This window comes from Oryza glaberrima, chromosome 3, assembly GCF_000147395.1.
Source record: "Oryza glaberrima chromosome 3, OglaRS2, whole genome shotgun sequence".
Classification (NCBI taxonomy): Eukaryota; Viridiplantae; Streptophyta; class Magnoliopsida; order Poales; family Poaceae; genus Oryza; species Oryza glaberrima.
Genome location: NC_068328.1, coordinates 23,617,885 through 23,643,631, shown reverse-complemented (window position 1 = coordinate 23,643,631; position 25,747 = coordinate 23,617,885). Strand labels below are relative to the sequence as shown.

The 25,747-nt window shown below is 38.8% G+C and overlaps 2 protein-coding genes across 11 annotated transcripts; both read right to left on the bottom strand.

The window, feature by feature from the left end:
* Window positions 1–7,752: 7,752 nt before the first annotated feature.
* LOC127768026 (protein DA1-related 1-like) lies at window positions 7,753–14,851 on the bottom strand. Of its 9 annotated transcripts, none has more exons than XM_052293533.1 (15): window positions 14,310–14,851; window positions 14,042–14,141; window positions 13,521–13,649; window positions 12,950–13,016; window positions 12,460–12,606; window positions 12,016–12,100; window positions 11,643–11,814; window positions 10,034–10,154; window positions 9,872–9,955; window positions 9,660–9,779; window positions 9,137–9,349; window positions 8,997–9,056; window positions 8,786–8,904; window positions 8,543–8,601; window positions 7,753–8,412 (listed from the first exon to the last, which is right to left on the bottom strand). In XM_052293533.1, the coding sequence occupies exons 3-15, from the start codon at window positions 13,538–13,540 to the stop codon at window positions 8,078–8,080; spliced, it is 1,602 nt and encodes a 533-aa protein (XP_052149493.1). In that variant the 5' UTR covers window positions 13,541–13,649; window positions 14,042–14,141; window positions 14,310–14,851; the 3' UTR covers window positions 7,753–8,077. The 9 variants fall into 9 exon arrangements, with proteins under 9 accessions (XP_052149493.1, XP_052149492.1, XP_052149494.1 ...); XM_052293532.1 differs by having other exon boundaries at window positions 14,042–14,136; XM_052293534.1 differs by having other exon boundaries at window positions 12,950–12,992; window positions 14,042–14,136; window positions 14,310–14,850.
* Window positions 14,852–17,526: 2,675 nt separating this feature from the next.
* On the bottom strand, window positions 17,527–21,489 carry LOC127765501 (type IV inositol polyphosphate 5-phosphatase 11). Of its 2 annotated transcripts, none has more exons than XM_052290413.1 (9): window positions 21,223–21,489; window positions 19,493–20,871; window positions 19,248–19,401; window positions 19,036–19,142; window positions 18,870–18,946; window positions 18,621–18,746; window positions 18,118–18,305; window positions 17,908–18,045; window positions 17,527–17,800 (listed from the first exon to the last, which is right to left on the bottom strand). In XM_052290413.1, exons 2-9 carry the CDS (start codon window positions 19,522–19,524, stop codon window positions 17,636–17,638), a joined length of 987 nt encoding a protein of 328 aa, XP_052146373.1. In that variant the 5' UTR covers window positions 19,525–20,871; window positions 21,223–21,489; the 3' UTR covers window positions 17,527–17,635. The 2 variants fall into 2 exon arrangements, with proteins under 2 accessions (XP_052146373.1, XP_052146372.1); XM_052290412.1 differs by having other exon boundaries at window positions 19,036–19,166; window positions 21,223–21,488.
* Window positions 21,490–25,747: the final 4,258 nt, after the last annotated feature.

The window sequence follows — 25,747 nt, the reverse complement described above, 5'->3', positions numbered from 1 at the left end:
CGTCACATCAAATATTTAGACATATGCATAGGACATTAAATGTAGAAAAAAAACCAATTTCACAGTTTACATGTAAATTACGAGACGAATCTTTTGAGCTTAATTACGCCATGATTTCACAATGTGATGTTATAGTAAACATTTGCTAATGACGGATTAATTAGGCTTAATGAATTCATATCGCGATTTATAGGCGGAATCTGTAATTTGTTTTGTTATTAGTCTACGTTTAATACTTCAAATGTGTGTCCATATACTTCAAAAACTTTACACCCAAAAAACTAAACACACCCTTACATAATTTTTTTAAATACAGTAACATAACAAAACATATAAAATAAAAAATAAGTATAAAATTGATTAAAGGTGTATGATGGTATGTTAATAATAGAGTTTTTTTTTTCTTTTCTCTTCCTAGAAGTTATTTTTTTTCCTTTTTCATAGATGGGTCTTAGGCTGGGTTTTTCTTTTCTTTTTTTTTTTTTTGCCATCCACAGTTCATCGGAACCGCCTAGTTTAGATACGACTGGTGTTGCATTGTTATGAGTCACGCCAACACTATTCATATTGATGTGCCGATTAAGTGCTAAATATATTTTAATAAGAAAAAAATGGTATTAAAGTATTTTTCTACAACAACTAATATAATACACAGTCCCTGCATACTCTGCATATACATCAAGTTATCAACCCAAGTCAATATATGTATAAAAAGTTTGATTACACAAACTAATCACACATATTGTGAAAATATGATCCATCTTCCCCCCACCGACTACGTACCTAACCAGATGATGTCAGTTATCTCCATCACAAAAATTGCCCTCTTACTGATCGAAAAGGTTGTGAAGATTGCGTCCATCCTACCCCATCAACACAAGCAAGAAAAATGAAGTCATCTTAAAATGATCAACTGCCACGTTCCTCGCGTCTCAAGTCAATCGATTCTTCACGTTTCTTATGAAAATGACCTGTTCAATGCCAGTTAGCAATCCTTCAAATGGAAGTGAGAAGCAAAGAACTAAGATGGAATATCCATTTGATACTTTTATTGTTTATTCACGCATGGTTTTTACTACTAGACGCGCATGACTTTATCTGTCTTGTAATTTCCGCATAGTCAAACCCATTATTTAGAAAATGAAACAAACAATATTTTTGTTACAAACACAATAGAAGCGCAGCACACCCACACCCTACACATGAGCAGCTTCGAAATACTGGGCCAGTATATCGCTTCGCTGTCGACGAGTAAATTGCTAACCACTGAATGTAATCGGTTGTACATACGAGCACTCGTGTCAAGTATAGATATTAAACCCAGATAGTCAGGTTTCACCATTAGAAACTTAACTAGATGAGCACAAAGAACAAATTTGGTCCTGTTAATACCATGTGTGAACGAACTACCAAGTGATGTAGGTCAAATGATTTTCTTTTTATTTCCTTACCCATGGCAGAACGACAGGACATGAATCAATCCATGATGTTGTATAAATGTATTATGTACAAGTTTCCAGCTTTGTTCATCACAACCTTCAATCAGCCACTGGGTTTTTGTTTATTCTTACACGGTTTTCATGATCTGTGACACAGCTGATAAAATTTTCAATTGAGTTCGTAGGTGCATAAATATATTAGACATGTCAAATAGATAGTGCTCTCTCTGTTTATTTTTTTCCGAACATGCAGCAGAACTGTGTATCGTTATTAATAATAAGAAGAAAAAAATATGTATTACAACCAATTCTAATCTATAACAAGTGTTCCATTAACTAATTGTTAGTTCTATAAAATACCCCCTTCGCTTTTTAATATATGACATTGTTAACATTTTAATACACGTTTAATTATTCATCTTATTAACAAAATTATATATTTTCTATTTATTTTATTGTGACTCGATTCATCATCTAAAGTTCTTCGAGCATTACTTATATTTTTCTGTTTATATAAAAATTTAAATAAAATGAATGATTAAATGTATATTCAAAAGTTGATATCGTCATATATAAAAAAAATGGAGGGAGTAGTTAGCTGCATGCTTAATTTCCAACACGATGACAATATTTTGGAAACTCTTTGAGGACATACATGTATATTCAATGAGTTGAGGATTTGGTTATCTCGTTTAAACAACATTTGGTTTACATATATATGCTCCACGAAAATTCATTCACAATTCAAACATATTCTTTTGGGATATTGCTGGAAAGAAGCAAAGTTGGGACCGTTGAATTTCACGCAGGGACCAAAGCTATCATGAAACATGCACTCTCAGGCATCGAAAGCTTATTTGAGTTGACTCGATTAATCTTGAACCTTCAAATAGTACTTCTACAGCTAAAGAAAGATTAATGTGGCTGTATGAGATGCAGTTGGCCCTATCATACAGTGCATCTTAATTTGTTGATATGCAAGTTTACCTACTTTTTGATTAAGACATACCCTTAACATTATTCATGGCTCTGTTTTTTCCGGCTTCTACTTATGTAATCATGTATCTCATTAATATAGAGTGTATTTTGGCTATCGATAAAGATCAAGCATATGGTAAAAGTGAAAAAATTATGCCTTTTGTCTTCTCCAATGCTAATGTAATTAAAATAATTTCTACATTTGTCTTCTTCACAATATAAACCAAATAGAAGTACTAACCAATGATGAGGTTAACTTTATATTTTTGAAATTAATTTGTAAAAATAATCGACAATGCTACTTCTACCAACTAACAAGTTTTAACAATAGAACGAGATTGTGCCCATCTTATTTAAGATAAAAGGAAATTTTTTTTAATCCCCTAAGAGCAGCAAAAAAAAAAACAGAGAGAAATGGGATGGAAAATCCGACTAAACAGTGAATGATGAGAGCTCAAGCAGTTCATTTTGCTCCGCGAGCGTCCACGGCATGGCTTGGCCTCCTCTTTGACTTCTGTAAATAGGCCAAGGGACCAAGATTTCTTGTGTTTCTTTCTCTCCATATCTCGCTGACTTTTAGACATTTACCAACTACATAAAAGTAAGAACAATAATGTGTCATCATAAATTATTTTTGTATGTACCAACTGCTACTAAATGAACTTGATAAGGAGCAAAAGAGTTGCAGTAATAAATAGCGACAAGTTGATAAAAGTTCCCAGTGTTGCACGACCAGCATGATTGAAATGTTGGCTATGGATGCAGTCAATGAGCGTTGTGATGAGCTTGGATCAAGGTTTACATTAGTTACCGGCCTTACCGCTGGGTGCGGTAATGGAAAAACCACGGTAACCTGCTTAAATTCAAATAAATTTAAAAATATTTTGAATTTTTGATAAATTTTGTACGGTTTCGTACGGTTTTTTACGGTAACCATGCTTACTGTCAGGGTGCGGTAACCCAGACCCCGGCGGTTTGAAAACCCTGGCTTGGATAAGGTTTGACGCGACCAAAGTGGTAGTAATGGTCTTTTTTTTAAGGAAAGTGGTAATAATTAATTATGTTCGATATGATAGTTTTCTATGGGGGGAAAGCCATATATACTATCTCTCTGATCGATATGGAGATAACGGAGCCAGGATTTGTTGGATTAGGTACAGATTTATAAGATCGTAATGCAAATTGTTGCTCTTAATTAGGCCTGGCATGTGACATCACAAGCTAAGAAGGTTTTTAAAACATCAAGTTCACTAGACAAGGTGGTTGTGTGCTTTGAGCCCAATCAAATATTCAGTTTATCTCGCTATGGTCTTGAACTCAGAGACATTCTCTTCTAATATTTCGATTGGGCTGTGGCCTATATACAGTGGAAATAAGGTCTGTTGGGCTATATATATGTTGTCAATGGGTGTATATTTCAAAACTTATGCCCCCTTTGATTCAAAGACAATTTATAGGAATTTTAGAGTATTTCATTCCTATAAGAATTTTTCCTACATGATGCCAAGTGCATTGGGCCGTAAGACTAAGGCCGATGTACAACCCATACTTGTTAAGTTAGAGATAAGATTATTAGTTTAGTTAGAGATAAGATTAGATTGAATCAGTTAGAGATAAGATTAGGTTGAATCCTTGAAAGAGCATCTATGCCCTTAGTGGGTTTTGGTTAATTGATGACAAGCGATTAAGGGACTAATGCGCTTATTGAGTGTATAAGCAAATGATTAGTCCGATGAAGAAGCTAGAAGATTGACTTATCGATGGATGAGAATTAAAGAGAAGAGATTGAAGATGCGAGATATGAAGTGACTACCTATGGCAAGACGGTGAAGCACAAGCGACACTCAGCTGCGATGGACCATGCGGTGGTGAAGAGCAAGCAAGGGGCTTGGCGCCGATGAAACGAAACCAGTGGTGAAGGGCGAGTGAAGACTGTGTCGTGATGGACCGTGTGAGGCCATTTGAAGCCATGGATTATCCGCATCAATCATTTGAGAAATGGAAGATGAAATGTCAAAGATCAAGAAGATGAGATCTTCCCGATGATCAAATGACCTTGACGTTGGTAACCCTCCAAGTGAAGAAACAATATAGTGTGAAGGTACTCCTATTGGTTTAACTTTGCTTTTTAAATTTGAGTTTAGGATGCCATACTATTAAGAGGGATACCACATGCATATAATTGATTGAATACTAGTGCTCAAAATGCTTCATCTTTGTGTGAGTTGAAAAACTAAGCCAAAATTTCAATCCCGAGTTGTTTCACTTGCCACAACACTTACACCGGGTTTCTTTGCAAGTTTTTCATAATCTCTTGAAGGTTTTGGACCATGTTTTACGTTGGCTTTGATATCCCACGAAACTAGCTTTCCATAGAGTCCAAGATCTTCGAAATCGGAGTTCGGAGTAAAAAGTTATTGCATTTTTACTTGAGCAACATCAGACTATCCGATTTGAAATCAGACTATCCAATGTATCGGACTATCCGATTTTTCACAGAACTTCACTCTCTGTCTTTGTTTGAAAAATCCTTTCGAGTGAGTTTTTCTAAGTGTCGGAGTATCCGATGTTGGATCAGATAGTCCGATGATACAGAGACTCCGAAATTTCATGGAACTTGAGTCTCTGTTTGAGGACGAAGTTTTTACTTCTAAAATATCAGATACTCTGATTTAACATTAGATAGTCCGATGTCTCAGAAAGTCCGAAATTTCATGGAACTTCGTTCTCTGTTTCTCGTTGCCTTGGAGGTTTAAAATATCGGACTATCCGATCTTGTATCGGACTATCCGACGTGGGCTGAAAGATTCCCCTCCAACGGTCACATTTTGGGGGATCTATATAAACCCCCCGCCAACCCTTTTCTAGGGTTGCCCAAAACTGATTTCATTCCAATCTTGCTTTGGGTTGAGCTTTGCGCTAAGTGCTTTGGATCTTTGAGCTCTCTCCCTCTCTATCTCAAATCCCTCTTGTTCTTTGTGACTTGGATCTTTGTGTGTGTATTTGGAGTTTGGGAGCCTAGTGTGTGTTTCTCTAGATCTTGAGCACTAGGATTTGTCCAAGAGTTGTGTGGTGTTTATTACTCTTGGAGGTTGAGGACTCCTAGACGGCTAGGTGTTGTTCTTGGGCCACCGATCTACGTGTGGTTGGCCAAGAGAAGTTTGTGAAGGCCGGATCTCGCCTCCGCAAGGAAAGAGATACCCTTAGTGGAAGGAGGAGTGCATTTATGCAACCTCACGAGGATAGGGTTGAAAAAGACTCGGCTCTTTGCGAGCCCCTCAACGGAGACTAGAATCCCCTCAAGGATTTGAACTCCGGGAAATACATCGTTGCATAAACCTCGGTGATCTCTCTCTTTACCTTATTGTTGCATTGCTTTATGCTATGCTAATATTGTTGTTGGTTGAGCTCACCTCCTTGCGTGTGGATTGGATCTAGAGCTTTTAGGTTGTTTCTTGTTTGTTTTGTTGTTGTGCAGGTCAGATAGTCTGATCTCATTTCAGACAATCCGATCACATAGGACTATCCGACCTGATATTAGACAATCCGACCCTGTTTTGTTTTAGCTTCCACATTTATTTTAAAAATCGTCTATTCACCCCCTCCCCCCTCCTGGCGACATCAAGGTCCTTTCAATCCTTACTAAGGGGTTAAGCTATACCATCTATATAAATATGGGATAAAGATGGGATTGTGTCTATTATCATTAAGGGTCTGTTCGGAACCCAAGGTTCCCAACCCCTCTCCATCATATTCCGCACGCATGCTTTTCAAACTGCTAAACGGTGTGTTTTTTACAAAAAGTTTCTATACGAAAGTTGCTTAAAAAATTATATTGATCCATTTTTTAAAAAAATAGCTCATACTTAATTAATCACGCACTAATGGACCGCTCAGTTTTCCGAGCGCACTGTTTCGGATGGGAACCGCCAGCAGCGAACAGAGCCTAAGCAATGAATATCAATTATTCTAATCTCTCTATACCAACAATGTTCTTCTCCCTAATCTAAATCTACATCCCTTCTCCAGGAGCCGACGCCGCCCGGCTATCTTCCCGATGGTGTTTATCCTGTCATAGCCTTGGTCATGACACATAACCCTTGAATCAAAGAATTGAACCCTATGAAATCCTATGAAATTTCTATGGAATATCTTTTTCCACGCAAGTTTTGAAGGAAATTTATCATGGAAAGAATCCCTTGAGTCTTTATCTCTCCTTAAATTCTTGTGTTTTTTCTGCGACCCAATCAAATGGTCATTACTATGTTTTGCAGTTCTATGTTTTACACTTGTATTCCTATCACAGAATTATATGTTTTTTCTATTCCTCTGCAGTGAAAAGGGGCCCTTAAACCGTGCGATTGGACAATCTAGTCAGTGTCATGTCAGGATCTTCAAAATGTCTCTCCTTATTTCAATGAATCCAACGCATTCACTCAGGGCAACAAAAGAGTATTTTGTCTTATTTCTATACGTTATGTGTATACAATTTATTTATGATATCGATTACTTAAGACTGGTTTCACCTCGCTGATTTTATAGTACACGACAATCAATTTGAATGTTTTTTCATTATTATTTAAAATGACCAAATATATACTCTCTCCGTCCCCCTATAAAAAATACTTGTTCTGGGTTCAAACCTGTCCATTCATCCGTTCCAGAAAGATTACAATTCTAAAAGAGAGGGAGATTAGTAGCAAAGGAAAATAACCACACATCCCTTATTAAATGAGGGATGATTGGAGGTGGGAGGTTAATCGGCGGTAAAATGAAAAGAAATTTAAACGAGAGATGAAACAGTAGTACTCTAGGATAATTTTTTTTTATAACATTTAAATCGTAGAATTATAATTTTTTGGGACGGAGGGAGTATAAAACATGTACCGCAAGATCTCCATGAAAAATATGTATGTCAAGATCGCAGATCCTTAATGTGCATCCATGGAAAAAAATATATTTACATCCACACTTTCTCAACATCATGGTAAACATTTTTTTTATCAACAACTAAGAACAAAAATGATGTGTGTCGTTGCCAGTGCACTTTTAAAAAGAAATGACTATATCTTAGAAAATATTACTAAAAATCATGGATTTCTACTGCGCCTTATAGAAGCTTCTTTTACATTTTAAAGAGAAGCTTAAAGGAGAACATTTACCATCATCTTGTAACTTCATATATGTAAAATATTTTTGACAGGAAACAGAAAAGGTTTTCCACTATCTACGGACAACTAAATACTTGTTTCTCAAGATTGAAAAAGAAAGAAGTAAATTTCACAAAACTATAACTGTTTAGTCAAAATTATCGCTATGGCTAGAAGCCTAGAACTTCATCCAAACATTTTTCACAAAACAACAACGATAGCGAATGATTTTATCAGAAACTAAGTGTTTGACATCTAGGCCCAAAGTGTAACAGTTTTCTGATAAAATCATCAACTACTGCTGTAGTTTTCTGAAATAGCCAACTAATATTGCAGCAAACCGATAATTTAGACAAGATAGTTGTAACTTTCTGAAATTTACTAAAACAAAATCATTGTTTCTCGTCTATTCTATTGCTCAGTTAATGTTAACAGCATATATACCCTTTTGGCATGTCTAACTTGAACCAAAATTCCTCAATGTATTCTTCATACTCTAAATTTGTGACTTCAACACGGGAAAACCCCTGTAAGCTTCATATGATCAAGAGTTTTTCTCAAGCCATAGCGTTCAACGGCCTTAATGCCATCTCGAAAACCATCTCCATATACATCAGAAGGGTCTGTTTCAATCTGGTGCTTGAAGAACTCTCCAAGTTTCTTCTCGAAGTCCGTCTGTACACCCTTTTTGGATGAGGGTGCTGAAGATGACGACGATGACGATGATGATGCTGCGATGGATGCAATGATGCTACTAGATCCTGATGTTATTTCTGACTCGAGCCACATATGAGCTAGAACCTGACAGATGCCTTCTTCGACCTTTGGATCAAGAGTTTGGTATCCTGACAAAAATTGTTATTAAGATGTAAATGTAACATTCAATAGAACTAAATTTAACATGAAAGCCTACGTTAATCCACAGAGGTATGAATAGATATAGCTGCAAAAGGTAAAAAAGGGTAACTGTAGTACCCTTAAGTCGGAGGTAAGCATGCATCATCTCATGAGCCAGAATGGAGCCAGTTAACAGTCTGCATGTAATCAAAATAATGGAAATGAAAATCTATGCATTCAGGACAAATAACTTCTCCTAAGTTGGTAGGCCAGTTGCATAATCAACGCCAATAACAAGGGGAAAAACGAAAAATAATAGTAAATGCAGTATAATAGTACTCATTAGTTAGATCGATAAAACATGAAAATAATTCAATATACCTTGGAAGGCCATATAGGATAAGAATTGCAGTCACTTCACAGCGTCTAACCAGTTTGTATGGTCCTGTAATCATGTCTACAATCTTGTTTCCTGGTTCAATTACTGGTCTTCTTAGTATCTGCATATATTATGTTATTTAAAAATAAGCCAGGTATCAAGTTCACATATTCAATAGATAACTAAAGCAAGGCATTATTTTTAAGAACGTACAGTTCGGACAATTTGCTCTTCAGATAGGCAGAGACCTCTGGTTTCAGCAAGGTGATGTCCCTATTAAGGAGGTCAAAGGAACAATAAGTTAAATAATGTACATTACTGTTAGAATATTATAAAATGATCATTTCACTTACAGTTTTCTCGGCCTCCATGGCTTCATTTAAAGCTTGTCGCTCAACCAACAGCAAGGGAATTTGTTGTTCCACTTTCATGTTCAAACCCTCATAGAATTCTTGAATATCAATATATAGTGGTTGGCATTCGTCTGTGTCCATTATTGAAGTATTCAGGCATTCCAAACAGAGTTTCCGGCCATCATCTAATGTTATGTACTTACTATCCTTTGGCTAGCATTGAGATTAAACAAAAGAAAAGAAGGGAAGTCATTAGATTCACCAATTCATAATTAAAATACGTTTTCACTACGAATGGACATTGCTATGAAATCATCAAATGCATGTGCATAGGCACATATTGAAAACAAACACATTTAAATTATAAGGGTGATTTCGAAAAAAAATTTGTAAGGGTGGTAACAGAAGCTACATGCCAAACTTCTATTTTTTTTGTTGAGGGAACATGCCGAAGTGTTAGTTACATCCTGACACTTCCATTTGAATCACTACATGTATAACTTTTTTATAGGATAGCACAAACCTCCATTCGTTCACAACTGCAGCACCTAGGAGTACGATCAGTTTCATGGGCAGGACAATACTTCTGCATCCAGAAAGGATGGGCCCGATATTCAATGTGGCCATCTTTGTTTGTTGGAATCTGATCATCAAATGTCATTAGCACAACTCAACAGATAAAGTTAAAAAGTAGCTATTACTAAATTCTCATGCTCATCCAACATGAATTCTTACAAAGTTCTTGCAGACATCACATTTTGGATGGAAAAGCTCCTTATAGCAGGATCGATGGTATGGGTTACCTTCATGAACTGCAAACTTCCCAAATGAATGGATAATGTCAGTTATCTCATTTACTTAAAGCATGTTATGTTGAAATATGCTAGGTCTCTTTACCTCATATTCTGATATTGGCCTATCACAAGCAAAACACCTGAAGCACTGGGGGTGCCAAACAGAATCCATGCAACTAAGAAACCGTCCTTGACCGATTGGAGTTTTACATCCAGCACAAACCCTACACCGTCAATGTGGTACATGAGAATCAGAGAACCCTAAGGGTTCCACCGCATGCACTAGAACAGGGTGAGAACCCAAGTAGAACAGACATGAAGAAGATACCAGTTAAAACTATGAATGCGTTTATATTGTTCATACCCATACCCTACCCAATCAAGATGATTATAAGATAGTACATATATTCAGTGCTAATAATTTGGGTTCACAATTCCACAACGTAATTTTTGAATTTCAGGTCTACTAGCAGGTCTTCCAGTAGGACATTTTTCCGGTCGAGAATTTCAAATTTTGTTGGGAATTTAGAAAAAACAATCGATCATATTCAGCAAGAAATTGTTCAAAATTCTAGATTGCTAACTCAAAATTTCCAAATTTCAGCCCCTCGCGCCCACTGGAAATGTTTTTGCGTACCAAAATTGTGAACCCTGCTCATCACCCCAACCAAATGTTGGCTCTCACACAATGATCTTCTACATACGCAAAAAAAGACATATTGGAAACACTGATAAGCTTTCAGCCACATCACTTTTTCAAGGACGTGAAAATATATATACCGATGTGCTTGCTCGAGTGTTCTTCTGTATGAGGGACTACGGGCCTGTTTGGCACAACTCCAGCTCCAGCTCCAGGAGGGGTGGAGCTGGAGCTCAGCCAAACAGTTTCAGCTCCACTAAAACTGGGAGTGGAGTTGGGTGGAGCTCTCTCACAAAATGTACTAGAGTTGTGGAGCTGGGTTTAGGCAGCTCCACAACTCCACTCCAGACTCAACTCCTGGAGTTAAATTTAGGAGTTGGAGCTGTACCAAACAGGCCCTACATATTGATATTTTATTTTATTGAGAGTGGGCTCAGGTGCCAGGGACAAATTACTCAAGGGAAGTAATGTGGTACTGGAAAAGAACAAAAGATAAGGAATGCTACATTTGGAGTTAGTGGTACAGCTAAATAGAGAAGCAGACATAGCAATCTTCTGCTGCTACGAGAGTTCGGGCCTTGTTTAATCAATCCTGGCAGCCAATATCTAGAAAAGCACTTGCTGCTGTTTTAATATAATGTAGGATTTGTTCACAGCCCACAGACTTGCTACCTACAGACCTCATCTCATGCAGTGAAACCATCAATCTTACTGTATACTTCCTCTCCCAAGTTAATATACTGGATCGAACATTCAAACCCGCAAATAATTTTGCCATCTTGTTCTTTTTTTTCTTTTGAGCAATTACCAGAATATAGCAACAGATCGAAGTTTAACACATATGACACTGACTGACTGTACAGTTAGCTCCACAATAAAAAAAATACCACATGTTCCGTACCAAACTTTCTTTTACTACCTCTCATAATCTCATTAACGTGGCATGCAATGCACATTTAACTGACTAGTGTCTGTTAAAAAAAAAAAAGAGGCCTTCTTCTGAATTGGCATATAAAGGTTTATTAAATTGGAAGGAGAGGCCAGCATGATAATGTGCTATTATAACAAATACCTTAATCCAGTTGAAGGGAATATATATGGGGGCATGAAAGTTGCTGGAGTACTCTCCGAGTGAACATCTTTTACTGGAACATTCTGACGAGGAGGTTCATCATTCAGACTCTCTTGTAGAGCCCGTGCAAGTTGTTCATCTTCATGTAAACGATGATCAATATCTACCTCATCTGTAAAAACAAAAGAAAATGCATTAATATTGAATGCTTTTGCTCAACAGTAGTACAGAACATATATGGAGGTCCTCATTTATTCAAGTCAACCTAGAAATGCTAGTCCTAAAGTGAATATCATGTTGCAGGAAAACCAAATCCAATAATCTCTAAACTAAAGATGACCAAAACAGGTTAAGATGGGACAATGATACAGACCAACAGCCTTCCCCTTCCGCTGATCTTCTTCTGATAAAGATAATGCAATAGCACGATCTATGTCTTCATGGTCACTGTCATGCTCCTATAGTGATTAGAACCAAGTTAGCTATAGTGAAGTACATAAAGTAACATCCAGTCCATCCATTTTTTTTTATCAGGAAGAAGCTTTTTTGGTCCTGAATAATCAAGCACAGAATTTTATTCGTTTACTATCTATAGCTTACAATATGAAGCTTCTAACTGTCATCTTAAATACACATGACTGAACAAAAGAAAGGTGAGAAATTCAGAACTGAAGTGTCCAAGAAAATGGCAATACTCAGTGAGAATTTTTTATATCCAATTGGCAGGAGCGAAATTTTCTTCTGTGTCTCACACAGTATGTATGACTTAAGATGGCTAGTGTGGGAAGATGAAAAGACAGGCAGAATTGGGCAGTACATAGGCTTTAGTGTGCCATGCTGAGTGGCCTTCATGGGTGTTTCCATTGTAGTGCCCTCTTGATACTCTATTTACTGAACCTTTAAAAATTTTGCTCAGCCAACCCATGTTTTCAAGTATTGGCAGACGAAAATCCTTGTACCTGCACTGCATAACAAATTTATTAAGAATCAAACTAAAAGAAACGCATACATATGAGGTTTTATTTGCATTCAAAGCCAATTGTGAGAGGAAGTCAGAAGGACAATATAAGGTTATAGGCCTAGATTCTAGGGAAAATATGTAGTGCAAACCACATATGTAGAGGAAACCTGGAAACTACCGTTGGATCCAAAAATGGACGGCTTCCACTACACATTTTCCCCACATTCAATTACACATATTTCAGTAGTAGAAACTGATGTTCTACAAAACTAATAGTGTACCACCAACATAATCAAATATATGTGATTCCAGCATCTAATCTTATTTAATAACTGCATTACTATACCTTTCCAAGCCTAGAGCCACTAGTTCCCTTCTGGATTCTTACACTATAGGTTTGTAGAGGAAACGATCTGTAAATACATATTGAAATTGTGCAATAACATGTATATAGTACTCATAAATAAGAAGACTACAATAGCATGTATTTGGTAAGAGACAATATGTAGATAAAAATCCCTACAGTGTCTGCCCCATCTGCCCATCACATGTATAATTTACTGGGTGCTTCAAGCATGTGCTCTTTTGTTTTGAAACAGAATATCAACTACATACAGAACAGGATATCAAATATTCATTTATCTGATTAGATATTGGCTTGGTGTGCCTCCAAACTGGTAAAAAGGTAAAATTGTTGGCATGCAAGCACATAGTGTAAGATATAAACCTCTATAAATTGGTGGACATTGGCGGTAAGGAATAAATTATCCATGACAGGATCCAGTTAAAAATAAAATTGCTTTCTTGCCTTGGAAAAGGCCAGGTATGTGAGAAGTCAGAAAAATACAGATGGAAATGAAAATGTAATGTGGAATGCTCTTATATGAACTAAAATGACCAGCAACCAATCACATTACATGTCCAGTCTCTTTGGCATATCTCCCTATGATTGGTATTCCTCCGAGCCAATAAAGGAAAAGGACCAACACAAGCAATACACACGAACCTCTGACAACAGCAAATTCCACAAAATCCAGACCCGGGTCCTGCAAAAAAACAGTTGCTCAGGCTATGTGGTACCCGCTGGTAGCAATTTTACATTTTTGTGATGCCATTACAGTATGATGCGTCAATATTGCTCTTGTTAGTAGTAACAAATTAGCAAAGACAATAGATAAATTGAATGATCAATGTAAACATTTGTTCCATGAGGAGGCCTCGAAAAGCTAGAGAGGATCTTGAAATCATGGTAAAGCACATAAAAGAGTCATGAGTCAAACAATCATTGAACACAGATGATGCCAATGAGCAGATACTAACGAAGACAAAACGGACAAGAAAGAGTATGAAAAATGGAACTTTTAACAACACAGATGCAAGCAGTATCGAAGGAAAAAAAAAAAGGAAAAGCAAATATCACTGGAGGAAAAAAAAATACCTCGAGTTCAGAACCACAGGGACCGCATAGAAACAATCAGATCATTGAAGGCATCAGGGCAACCCCACCTGGCCACCACTTTCAAGCCTGAACTCCTGTACTTTTTAACAGAAACAAAAGTCATTATGCCAGTCCCCACACAGCAACCAGCTGGTACAAAGTACACAATTCACCAATTCACCGCAAAACGCCATCATTATCCCCCCAAGTTCTACAGAAAACAACTAAGGATCACCATAATTTGCCTGAGGATCACCAAAAGACTCACCAAGTAGCCCTGTAATTCGGCTAAAGCCTCCTCCTTGGTTTCTTGCGACAAGAAGCCCGAGGATCCCCCCAAGCAGGCCTCACGCAAGAACCCGACGAACAAGAAGAAGAAGAGGAGGAGGAGGAGGAGGAGGAGGAGAGAGAAACAGAACGAAAGGAAAGCGTGACATGGACGCGAACGGGGGAGCGCGGGGGGAGGGAGGACCGGCAGTAGGCCAAGTCAAGAAGAAAAGAGAAGGAAAAAGGAAAAACTGGGGTTGAAGGTGACATCTCTCTCTCTCCCACGCCACACACCACACTCCCCCTCGCCCACCGCCCGGGTCGCTGTCGCGGCGACGTCAACCCCCCGTCCCCTCCCGCGCGTGGCCAGGGGGAAGAGGGAGGAGGGAGGAGGCCCACATGGGGGGAGGGGTGGCGCCCGCTGCGGCGTCTCTCTCACGCATTCCGTCGAACACCTCGTGGGCGGATGCAGCAGAGAGAGGGAGAGAGCAGCGGTGGTTGGGCGCTCTCGATTTTAATTCCTTCCCGCGGCGGTTGTGAATAGTGATGTGGTTTTTTGGAGCGACGGTGAGAGGTCGCTCTCTTTCGTCCCTTTTTCTTCTTCATCGAGGCCTTCTCGGTGATTTTACAGCAAGGGGCTCACAGTCCTGGAAATTTGAGAAGTTTTTAAATGGCTAAAGAAATCTTTTCAGGCCCTCTTTGGCAATGGGTTATAACTTATAAGGGATGGGATTGGAAAATGTGAATGGGTGGATTATTATATATGAGCTAAAAGTTAAAATGTTACCTCGCGATCAGTCGCGCACGCGATCACTTTTCGACTATATGGCGAGAAGCAGCCAGGTTGGGATTAGGATTAGAGTTTTATGGGTGAGATTTGAGGAGAAAGGAAGTGGGGATCAAGCTTAAGAGGGATTACCTAGGAGGCAGCAGACCGACGGTGGGTGACGAACAAGGGCGGGCGGCCGCGAGCCACTGGGTTGGTAGCGGGCAGTAGACTAGAGTTTGTGGCGGGGGCAAAAGTGAGACGGAGAAGGATGGTAGGGCGGCGGAGGAGGTGGGAGAGTGGAGCTGACCTAGATCTAGAGTTTGCTGAGGGAAAATGAAGGGGCAAGGAAGGTCGTCGCCGCGTTGCCTTGATCAACCTCCTTGTTGTATCGTCGTAAGCTCGCCTTCCTTTTGTGGCGGAGAAGAAGAGGATAGGAAAAGAGAAAGAGAGAGCATATGAGTTAGGCCAGTGACATAGGCTAGGGTGGGCTGTTTTTTGTCGTTTCCCAATCACGTGTCTTGATGTGCACGATCACTCATGTATTAGGGGCAGCCCAATAAAAATAATGGATGGTTATTATTGAACCTTACCCTTTAGTTCTTAATCTCATTTGCAAAACAAGCCATCAATGGATGTTTGTAACTAAGCCAACTCACTTGCTACCTAGCATCGGCAAAGACAAGGAGAGGCGACCATGAGCTTGGCCTGTCCCATGGTTTGAAATTTTTTGTTGTATTTACTAGAACAAAGAAAATTCTTAAAACAATATCAATACTATCGGCGCCTAACATTTTTTTTAATGTTCCTAGCTCTACCGATACTACCTAGTCTTCCCTTTTGAAATAGATGGTGTTAGCTAAACACCACCGGCGCTCGAGCCTGGTTGCACTTGGCAACTGCTAGGCTCATCGATGATTAGCAAAGAGTTGGAAACGCCACATCACCGATTTGGATTATGTTGGCAGTTTGTTGTTGTGGGTTGGCCAAGCTTTAATAAATTACTACACAACTATTATTTGATGTGATTTATTTTATCATTACCAATGATCTAAGCCTGACTTGTACTATTACATAATTGCACACATTTTTGAATAAAATGAATAATCAAACTATGTCTAAAAGTTAATAATGTCAAATATTACAAGCTGAAAGGATTAGTATACTTATAACCAGACTTAAAAATCTATTAATCAAACAACTTACAAACTTTTATCAGCTGGATTTAAAATGGCTCTTACCAGATGCCAGCAGGTTCTCCTCATGGCAGGGAAACAATTGCAAAAAGGTTTATCTGTACAAACTTTGAATTTGGATTCTGCAAGACTGGAACTGACGAACAGCTACGACGATGCAAATATGTTACAAGTTGTAAGGTGCTATTTGCGAAAGTAGATTTGAAGGCGTCAAATGGACGGGAGATGCAATGCCTAATTAATTAGCTTAATCACGAGTGCTCAAATACACAACGCATTTCGTTAGTTAGCTATGGGCCTATGGTTCACATTTTCACCCACAATATTCAATTAAAACTGTCATTTTCATTATATGATGATGATGACTAGAATTATCATGAAGTGCTCCATATGGACATAATCCTAGCCAAATCACCATGTGTTCTATTCTCTTGGGCTCTTGGCATCTGACAATTTTCTACTATGTTTTCTCTTCATCTCATCAAGTTTTACCAAAAAAAAGATCAATTCATCTCAAGAAAAGAAGTACAGAAAAACAGTGAATGAAAGATAAGGCCAGAGGCCAGACAAAAGATGTATAACCTCTTTCTAGTAGTAGACAAGCTGCCAAAATTGAAGGATCACGCACCCTAGCTTGAGAAGATGCATCCTAACCGACGCAACTGTGACAAGCACTTGCTGAAAGGAACACCAAGACTGTCTATAGTAGGGATGATTCCATTTTTTGAGTGTTAAACCATTATTAACCATACTGTCCTTGAACCAATCAGCAAAGGAAACACTGATTTTAGCAAGAATATGTATTAACATCATGCAAGAATTAAGGCATGGTGTTTCTGAAACATTTATGCTTCTCTTTTTTCAGATACAATTTCCCTCTGTACCATCCTAGAAGTGAACTCTGGATCTACATTATTTTGCTCCACAAGTCAACCCCATTCTCCACTCTCCAAATACTACTTCATTATACTCCATCACAACTGTAACTTGAAACACACTTCAGTAACCTCCATACGTTATGGAGACTCTCTATGCTGCATATTTACAGCACAATTATGCATTGCAACTTGCAGAAGTCTTCTACATCAGACGTACGGAAGGAGGAAAGAACAGTATCAGAAACATGCATGTCGACAGGTTTTACATGAGCTGCATATGTTGGCTATTGCAACTAGGAAAGAAATGGTTCAGTAGTCAGTACTGCTTAAGCTTAACCATGCCTCATGTGGTCAGTTGGTCTTGCTCAGCATAGCAGATAGTCAGATACACCACCATACTTTATTATCATCACCGGGTTATACACAATTGTACAAATCAATCATTTTAAATTATATTTATCTTTTTTTTTAATCTGGAAATGTCTATCTATGCACTGTCACCATGTACTTTCAGACAAAGATGGGCTCTCACAGGCTTGTGATCAGAACTCCTAATGCAATCAAGTGCTTCGTATGAGCTTAAGACCGCATCCAAGCCAGAAGTGTGGTCAACCTTGAATAATATCCTATCTGTCCAAGAAGGAACTCTGATCTGTGCAAGTGAAGATCAAACCATTAGATATTTTGGAAAATATCCACAATTGAAAGAGATCTGCAGCTTGCCATTTTAAGATTCACAAATGATATAACTAGAGATACCTTATAACTTGTATCGTAGTTGCTACTCCCTATGTTATACTTGTACGTTGGCTTAAACAACAAGGTCCCTTCGCAGTACCCATTGAATACTTCACCCTTTTCAGCTTCTTGCAGAAGCTGGTCTTTGCCTCTTAGCTTCTGAAATAATTAATACATATAATATATGAGGCGTCCCTGATGCAAAAATATGTAATTTCAGCATACACTTACACTTTGACGATTCTCTTCAATCAACTTCCTTGCTGGTATTGAGCTTATTCCCTGTAGTCTGTAATTCAAGTCACCAAGCCACACCGTTATGTCTGCAGATTTAGTATACTGTATATCATTCTTGGAGAACAGTGAGTGTGAAATGTGCTGGCATTCTGAGTTCCTCTTCTCCACCTTATTTTCATGAGCTACACTTCAGCAAGATCCTGTTAGTTGTTTGTAATGGCATTTGATTCATGGCAAATTAGCAACAACTTGTCATCAATATAAGCAGATGGTAGTTTATGGTGTCAAGATATCCTTTGATCATCAAATATCTTTTGATCCAAGTGATTCAGCAAAGGGAATTGTAAAACAGTTCTACTTTAGTTCCATTTGATACTGTGTAGCAATGGCACAGTTGAATGGTTAAGCGATAACAAAAAGGACGTCATGCATTGGCACATATTTAGTAGTATAAGTGACACTGAGAAAATGAAATTATCCAAAGCTGAAAAGGAAACCTGCAAGATGGCAGGATACAAAAACCATACGGATCCCACTGAAATTGATGTACATGGCTACAGCTCCTTTCTTTCTTCCAATTATACCTCCACAACCTCCAACTGCATGTTTGTCCACCTTCAACTCTATGCAAAATTAGGAAATTAAACAAATTTTAGTCACTCAAAGAAAAAGATACTTTTACATGAACAGCATCTGGCCATATGTATGTATGTACAGGTTCAAGTGCTGAACAAATATGGAATCACCTCTGATGTATTTCTCTGAACTCTTTGCTCCAAAAAGAAACATCTGAAGAGACTGCATGGTTTTCTGGCATAATAGACTAAAATTTGACAACCATTAAACTATATTAAAATACAATGAAAGCCTTCCAAGTATTCAATTGAGGAGTTGAAACGGAAAGGTCCTCACATGTGTGTCTCAGCCATGGTTTCTTGCAGAACCTGTGCAACATCACATTTTGGTACCTCTTGCAACCCGAAAACTAGCAAATCAAACTTCCTGTTGGAGCTCACTAACTTTGTTACATCCTCCACAGACATCTTCACAAACAATGAATATCAGATCAAAGAAAATGGCGCAGTCATCATCTAGAAGAATGAAATGAAGTAAATTATATGCACCTTGCCGTTCATGTTCCAGGTGATAATGCAGACGCAAAGAACTGAACTGGTGGTGAATTCACAGGCTTTCTGAATCCTAATTGTCTTTATGCCTTCGTGAGTTTCATCCTCATCAATTGGAACCATACCCTTACAGTGAAGATCACTTAATCCCCTGAGTAACACAGAGGTAAACAGAAGTAAGCATATCAAAAGATGCGAGGAAATAGTATGACAGGAAACCTTTAGCGAGATCAGATGTATACCATTTTGGAGTAAAGCTGGCGCAGTTTCCCATATCTCAACTTGTTACTGAACCCTCCCCTTACATGAAGATTGCGAAAGGAGCCCTTTCTTTACTGTTATCTTCAGAAAATTCAAAGTTCTCTAAGAAACAAGAACTTCTTTCAGCAACCCAGAGCAGGCTGAAGAGAAGTGGTCAAGTTCTAATATAGATGCTTCTGGTCTCCATGTTGCTTTCAGAAACTACTTGGATGCCCCAATATTCCTGTGAAACTTTCAACATGCTCCGAAAGTAACAAGAGGAGTGCCAAATAAGCAACCATATGAGCTATGTGGATTACATAGTTAGGTACTGGGTATCCTTGATGTGACAGCGCAATCTCATTTTTCATCACATCATTACAAGGCTATAACTTCAGTCCAAAAATTAGGGGAACTGCGAAAGAGACTAGATATATGAATAGGACCACCAGTGTGCATGATGATAAGGTCATTTCCTACAGCAAGTAATGTTGTTGACCATGTGCTGTAATGGAGAAGCACCTTTGGGGAATGCACGGGTCTCAATTTCTTCCTGAAGTTTCACATTTGAACCAAAGGCCTTGTTTAGATTCAAACTTCCAACTTTTCCGTCACATCAAATGTTTGGACACATGCATGGAGCATTAAATGTGGACGAAAAAAAAACCGATTGCACAGTTTGCATGTAAATCACGAGACGAATTTTTTGAGCCTCATTTGACAAGGTGGTGCTACAGTAAACATTTGCTAATGACGGATTAATTAGGCTTAATAGATTCGTCTCGCAGTTTACAGGCGGAATCTGTAATTTGTTTTGTTATTAGTCTACGTTTAATACTTCAAATGTGTGTCCGTATACTTCAAAAAAAATTTGGCACACGAACTAAACACAGCCCAAATTAGAATGCCGATCCTCCCCCATCATTTCAATATAAATTTCTACCAAATACCAAAGTACCACCTTGTTGCCACATTTGACACAGGTCCTGATAAAACTCCTCCAACAGAGTCTGGAAGGCCTACAGAAATCGCGATAGCTATCAAATACCTTGAGAAATTTCCAGAATAGTGACAGTGACATAGCTTAGTGCTCCCATGATGTGAGGACCAGAATCTTCTTGTCATTGTTTTGATGGAGTTCCCAATCAAATGGCTTGCTTCTGATTTAGGCATGTGCAATTGTTGAATGGCTGTCTGCTTGCAGACTAGCAGGAGAAGCAAATCGGTATTTGCACGCACCTGCTGGTTGGCGAAAAAATTTCAAAGCACCGAAAGGAGATGATCTGTCTTGAGGCATATTACTGCATTATGTGCCTGTGCCAGAATCAATCCCCGGTGCTTTGCTTCTGCTCACAGGAGAAGAGGTCTTATGCTCTTATCACTGCATCAAGGCATACATAGCACAAGAAACAGCAGAAAGGTTCAGCATCAATCAGTACTGATCCCAGAAGGCATGCACAAAGATTGATCCTACTGTTCTTGTTCAGTCAAATGCTTTTAGATCCCTCTGTTTTACCATTACAGCATTATTACTGGCATGACATCACAAGTGTATCAATCAATAATACTAGTACAGTACCATGTGATGTGATTTCAATGTGTTAAAATAATAAATCTGCCTCATCGCTACAGATGGATTATTTTGATCTAACCGATTTAGGCCGTTGCGGCGGCAACCCATAGCTAAGAACGGTTGCAGGCGATATTAGAGTTGGCAAGAACTTAGTATTACCCAGCAGAAAGGTTGCTCCGTTAGCACCGAGTCCACCGACCCCGCACGCCTCTGCTGCTGCTACTCCGCGTTCTTCTCGCGGAAGATTAGGGAGCCGAGGCGGCTTGTGAGTAGTTGCGAGTGCGCGGCGGCCGCTGCCACCTCCAGGCTCCAGCTAGCCCACCTCTGCCCCTCAGGCTCAGGGGAGGGCCGCTCCAGTTGTGGCGCGCCGCCACGCATCGCGCCTCCGCTGCCGACGAAGTTTGTGTTTCAGTTCATAATAATATGAGGAGTTTTCTCGAATATTTAGCCGTTGTACAGCACAGAGTTGGAGGTTTTTCCCTTGTTTACCATTAAGAAAGGGCAGATGGTGAGATGGTGTGCCATTAAAAAGTTCGAGCCTCCTTCTCTACTATCATCAAATTTTATCACGCCCTCCACATTATTTCGTCCATTTTTAGTCGTAACGGTGGGTAACGGCGCAGCCAAATGACTTAGTTGCCCTTAGGCTTGACAGGACATTTAATGAAGTTTGTTTCCTTGTGTGCCATTCGGAGGGCAACCATTCGGGGGCGGGCCCAGTGCAGCGGCGAGGCTAGGGGCGGCGGCGCAGCCAGCGACCGGGTCGAGGCGATGGCGGCGCGGTGCTCCGGCTGGGCGGCGGCCAGGCGCCGATCGGCCCTGCGCGGCTGCGGCATGAAGGTGGCCCTGCGGCATCGAGGAGGATAGGGGAAGGCCGGCACGGCGGCGACGGAAGCCGTCGGGGTGCACGAGCCAAAGCAGCGCGGGCCAAAGAAGGAGGTCGAACGCCAGTTGGAGGGGTGGCCAGCAGCGCTGTCCGCTTGGCTCAGCGGAGACGGCGGAGACGGCGGCAACGAGGAAAGGGGAGGCCAGCATGGCGGTGCAGGCGTCCAATGGCTCGGCCACGCTCAGTTAGGCGCTGGCCGGGAGTGAGGCAGACGCGGATGTTGCGGAGAGAGGGGACTCGAGGGAGAAGAGAGAGTATAAGGGTAAGAGCGACACTTTTCCTGCCTAGGCCCACATGTCATAGCTGCCAAACGGTTAAATCCAAACAGAATAGTATGGAATAGTGTGGAGGGCTCGATAAAGTTCAACGATGATAGAGAAGGAGGCTCGAACTTTTTAGTGGCACGGAGGTAGACACCATCTTTCTTAATAGCACACAGGGAAAAACCCCATGCTTAAATTTTGTTTGCATATGCTCACATGCCCGAGTTTTTCCTCACCGACCAATAAAAAGAAATGACGAATTGATGCGTAAATAATTAGTGATCTCTCAGTTTCATATTATAAATCATTTGACTTTTTTTCTACTCGAATTTTTTTTAAGTTTGACCAAATTTATAGAAAAATATAGTGGTTTTTTAACACAAAATAAACATATTGTTAAAATATATTCAATGATAGATTTAATAAAAACAATTTGATACTTTATATATGTTACGAAAGTTTTCTATAAACGTGGTCAAACATAACCAAGTTTGACTTCGAAAAAAATCAAACGACTTATAATATAAAATGGAGGTAGTAAAACATTTTTTATATAGAAAACGAGAAAATAAAAGTTGGGAATGTGTAAAACACCCTTAAGCCGCTACTTAAGCCTCTAATGTTATTGCTCAAAACAAATGTATTGTTCTTCTTCTGTTGGAGCTCTTTGCATTATTATAACAGAACACTTTGCAAGTTTAAATTGTTCACACGGTTAATTATACGATTAGCTTGGAGTGGCATAATGTTGGTACAATTTATCCTGGGCATTTTCGTTTAATATTTTAATTTAAGAAGGCCAAATAGAAACATAGCAGTACGTTAGACTAATGTGCAAAAATTGAATAACAAGGAACAGTTTGTAAAAAATGTGGTGTACAGGAATTGGAAGTAATGGTGGGACATTTACAACATTGAGGTGTCCTCTAAAGTCTAATTAACTCCAAGCTGAGAATTTCCTCAACAGAGTGCTGTCTGTTCTTGCTTAATATACAATTAGCATTTTTCTCATCATAAACTAATCATTCTCCAAGTTAAAACAGCGTGAAGTACAAGGAACAAATATACAATCAGAAAAGATAGGAAAAAAAATTGAGAATATACCCATTTTTTTAATAATTTGAGTTTATATATCTTCATAGGAAGAAATGGCACAAATATACACATCCCACAGATCGAATACGTGAGAGCGCCGCTCGAGCCGTTCCCGCTGAGCAGACGAGTGGAACCGCCATGGTCTCACGGACCAAGAGTGCGGCAGCGTGGTGGCCAGCGAGACCACATAGCACCGAGACGGTCCCACGGCACCATTACATGGAACCGATTATGTCTAAAACAGTGTTGGTGCCGCGCCAGCAGACCGTGGCACCGCGCCGGTGTCGTGCGACCAATCCGCGAGACCACATCAATTCCGCACGATTGCCCCACGGCACCGCCCCTCCCATCAGTTTCGCGCATTTGAGCTGCGACGACGGAGTGATGCCATGTCCCAAGACCGCGGGAAACATATATTTCTGTAAAATTTTCAAACGCATGTATATATATGCAAAATCAAGAAAAATAATGTATATTTTAAAATTTTAATTCAAAAGGTAATGCATTAAAAGCCTGTGTAGAAGCCAGGAACGCCTACATCTCGGACGAGATGTTCAAAAATCGGATGCCTCACTAGCACTGCGCGTGCTCCCTCTTAGCGTGCATGCATATATACCCACTTATTTTCTAAACTATAGATAATTTTATCTAATAAATTATTTATCCAATTTACAATACAATTACATTGTTATATTAGTTACAATTAAATCATATGGTTATATTTTGAATGAAATTTTTTAGTGTTGTTTCACCGCTTATAAAAGAATTGTTTCATCATTTGATCAGATGTGTTTCAAAGAGATACAATGCAACATCAATAATCACTCATGAAACATTTAGTCCCAACTAGTAAAGCATTTTAAAAAAGGCATGTCAAACATACAATATATTCACAACAATAATTAATTTTGCTAAAACATTTTGTAGACAGTACGAAACATAAAAAAGTTTGTGTGCAACATTTATAAATGAATAGTGAAACATTAAAAAAAATGCTTATTGAAACATCTAAATAAAAATATACGCAACATTAAAAATTATGTTAAAAATAATTAGAATATAATAAGTAAGATCTTTGTGATAAACATTTAATTATAACGAATATAATGATATATTTAGATCATTGATATGTAACATAAAAGAAAACATCATTTAAAGTTTAAAAATGAAGTTGCTTGTTATAAGCATATGCATCATCGTACAGGAGGCTATGAGCATCTATCTAATGTACTAGTAGCATGGAGTGGAGGCGTCCGATTTATGTGAGTGGAGGCGTCCGATTTATGTGATTGCGTCGTACGTATGACTATAAGCATTTTGGAATATTTGATTTTGTTAACAAATTTATATTTAGCTTGAAACATCAAACTGTAATTGAGACATAAAAAAATATTTTCTGAAACAAATAAAAAGATAACATGCAACATTGCAAATGCATTAGTGAAACATCAATAAATACTTGTTGAAACGTTACATATGCAACATTTAAAAAGTTAAAAAAAAATTGTCAGAATATAGTCATGTGATATATTGTTATAAAGATTTAGTTGTAACAAAATCCAAAAATATAATTAGTTTAGAATTTGGATAGATAATTTAATAAAAAAATGTTTTAATTTTGAAACAGCATTGCATGCTATAAACCACCTTGCATGGTAAGCATTTCCGGTAGAAGCCGTGCTGCCAGGGACGATAAAAACAAGCACAAGAAGAGAAGGGAAAAGGTTCATTCATGATCTTGAACTCTTGTTGCTATTTTAACTGTTGGTAACAAAGCCTCGTATCCACGACATGCAAGATGGTTTCAATCAACCGAGGGTCCAGATCAGATTAGAGGACAAACATATTGCCAGCACATGCATTTTACGCTCACCGTAATTTCCAAAACGTTTAGTGAACTTCCCTCAAAACAATTATGAAATTGCTTAGAAAGCTTTTCCGAACCATGTATCTTAACTTGCTTGTTTAACCATGGCTCAGTCTTGTTTTTCTAAACTATCCTCAAGTAAAATAGCAGAAATCACTCCATAGCCAGTTAAAATATAAGCACAATAGGAAACACAAATGCCTATTGCAAAGACTGCAAACTTAAAGAACAGATAAGTCGAGGAGTGCTGCCATTGAGTTATCGTAAGGAAAGCTAAATGCCTCTCAAGCAAAAATAATAGGATTAAGTTTTATAAGGTCTGCAAAAATCCTATCCAAACATAGCTTTGCAACCATCCATGGAACACTAAGGCGAAGATGATTCGTCCATCGCTGCAGCACCAAACAAGAATCAGAAACAAATCAGTGTGAGGCTCATTTGTAATTAGGTGAAAAAATAGCAACATGCTATCAACCCATTTAGCCACAAAAGTTCCCACAATGGAACCAAAAAATAATGCAGATTTAATATAGGGTAGTTTATTTTAACAGATCATTTATAAAAAAAACTGGG

Coding starts and splice junctions, on each gene's coding strand:
- LOC127765501 (XM_052290412.1), bottom strand. CDS start 19,524: ATGGGAAACTGCGCCAGCTTTACTCCAAAATG. Junction 18,947..19,035: donor ACCATGGCTGAGACACACAT/GTGAGGACCTTT, acceptor GTCAAATTTTAG/TCTATTATGCCAGAAAACCA. Junction 18,046..18,117: donor TTGAAGAGAATCGTCAAAGT/GTAAGTGTATGC, acceptor TAATTATTTCAG/AAGCTAAGAGGCAAAGACCA.
- LOC127768026 (XM_052293533.1), bottom strand. CDS start 13,540: ATGCCAAAGAGACTGGACAT. Junction 12,607..12,949: donor GTGGCTCTAGGCTTGGAAAG/GTATAGTAATGC, acceptor TTTGTTATGCAG/TGCAGGTACAAGGATTTTCG. Junction 9,956..10,033: donor GGCCAATATCAGAATATGAG/GTAAAGAGACCT, acceptor TCATTTGGGAAG/TTTGCAGTTCATGAAGGTAA.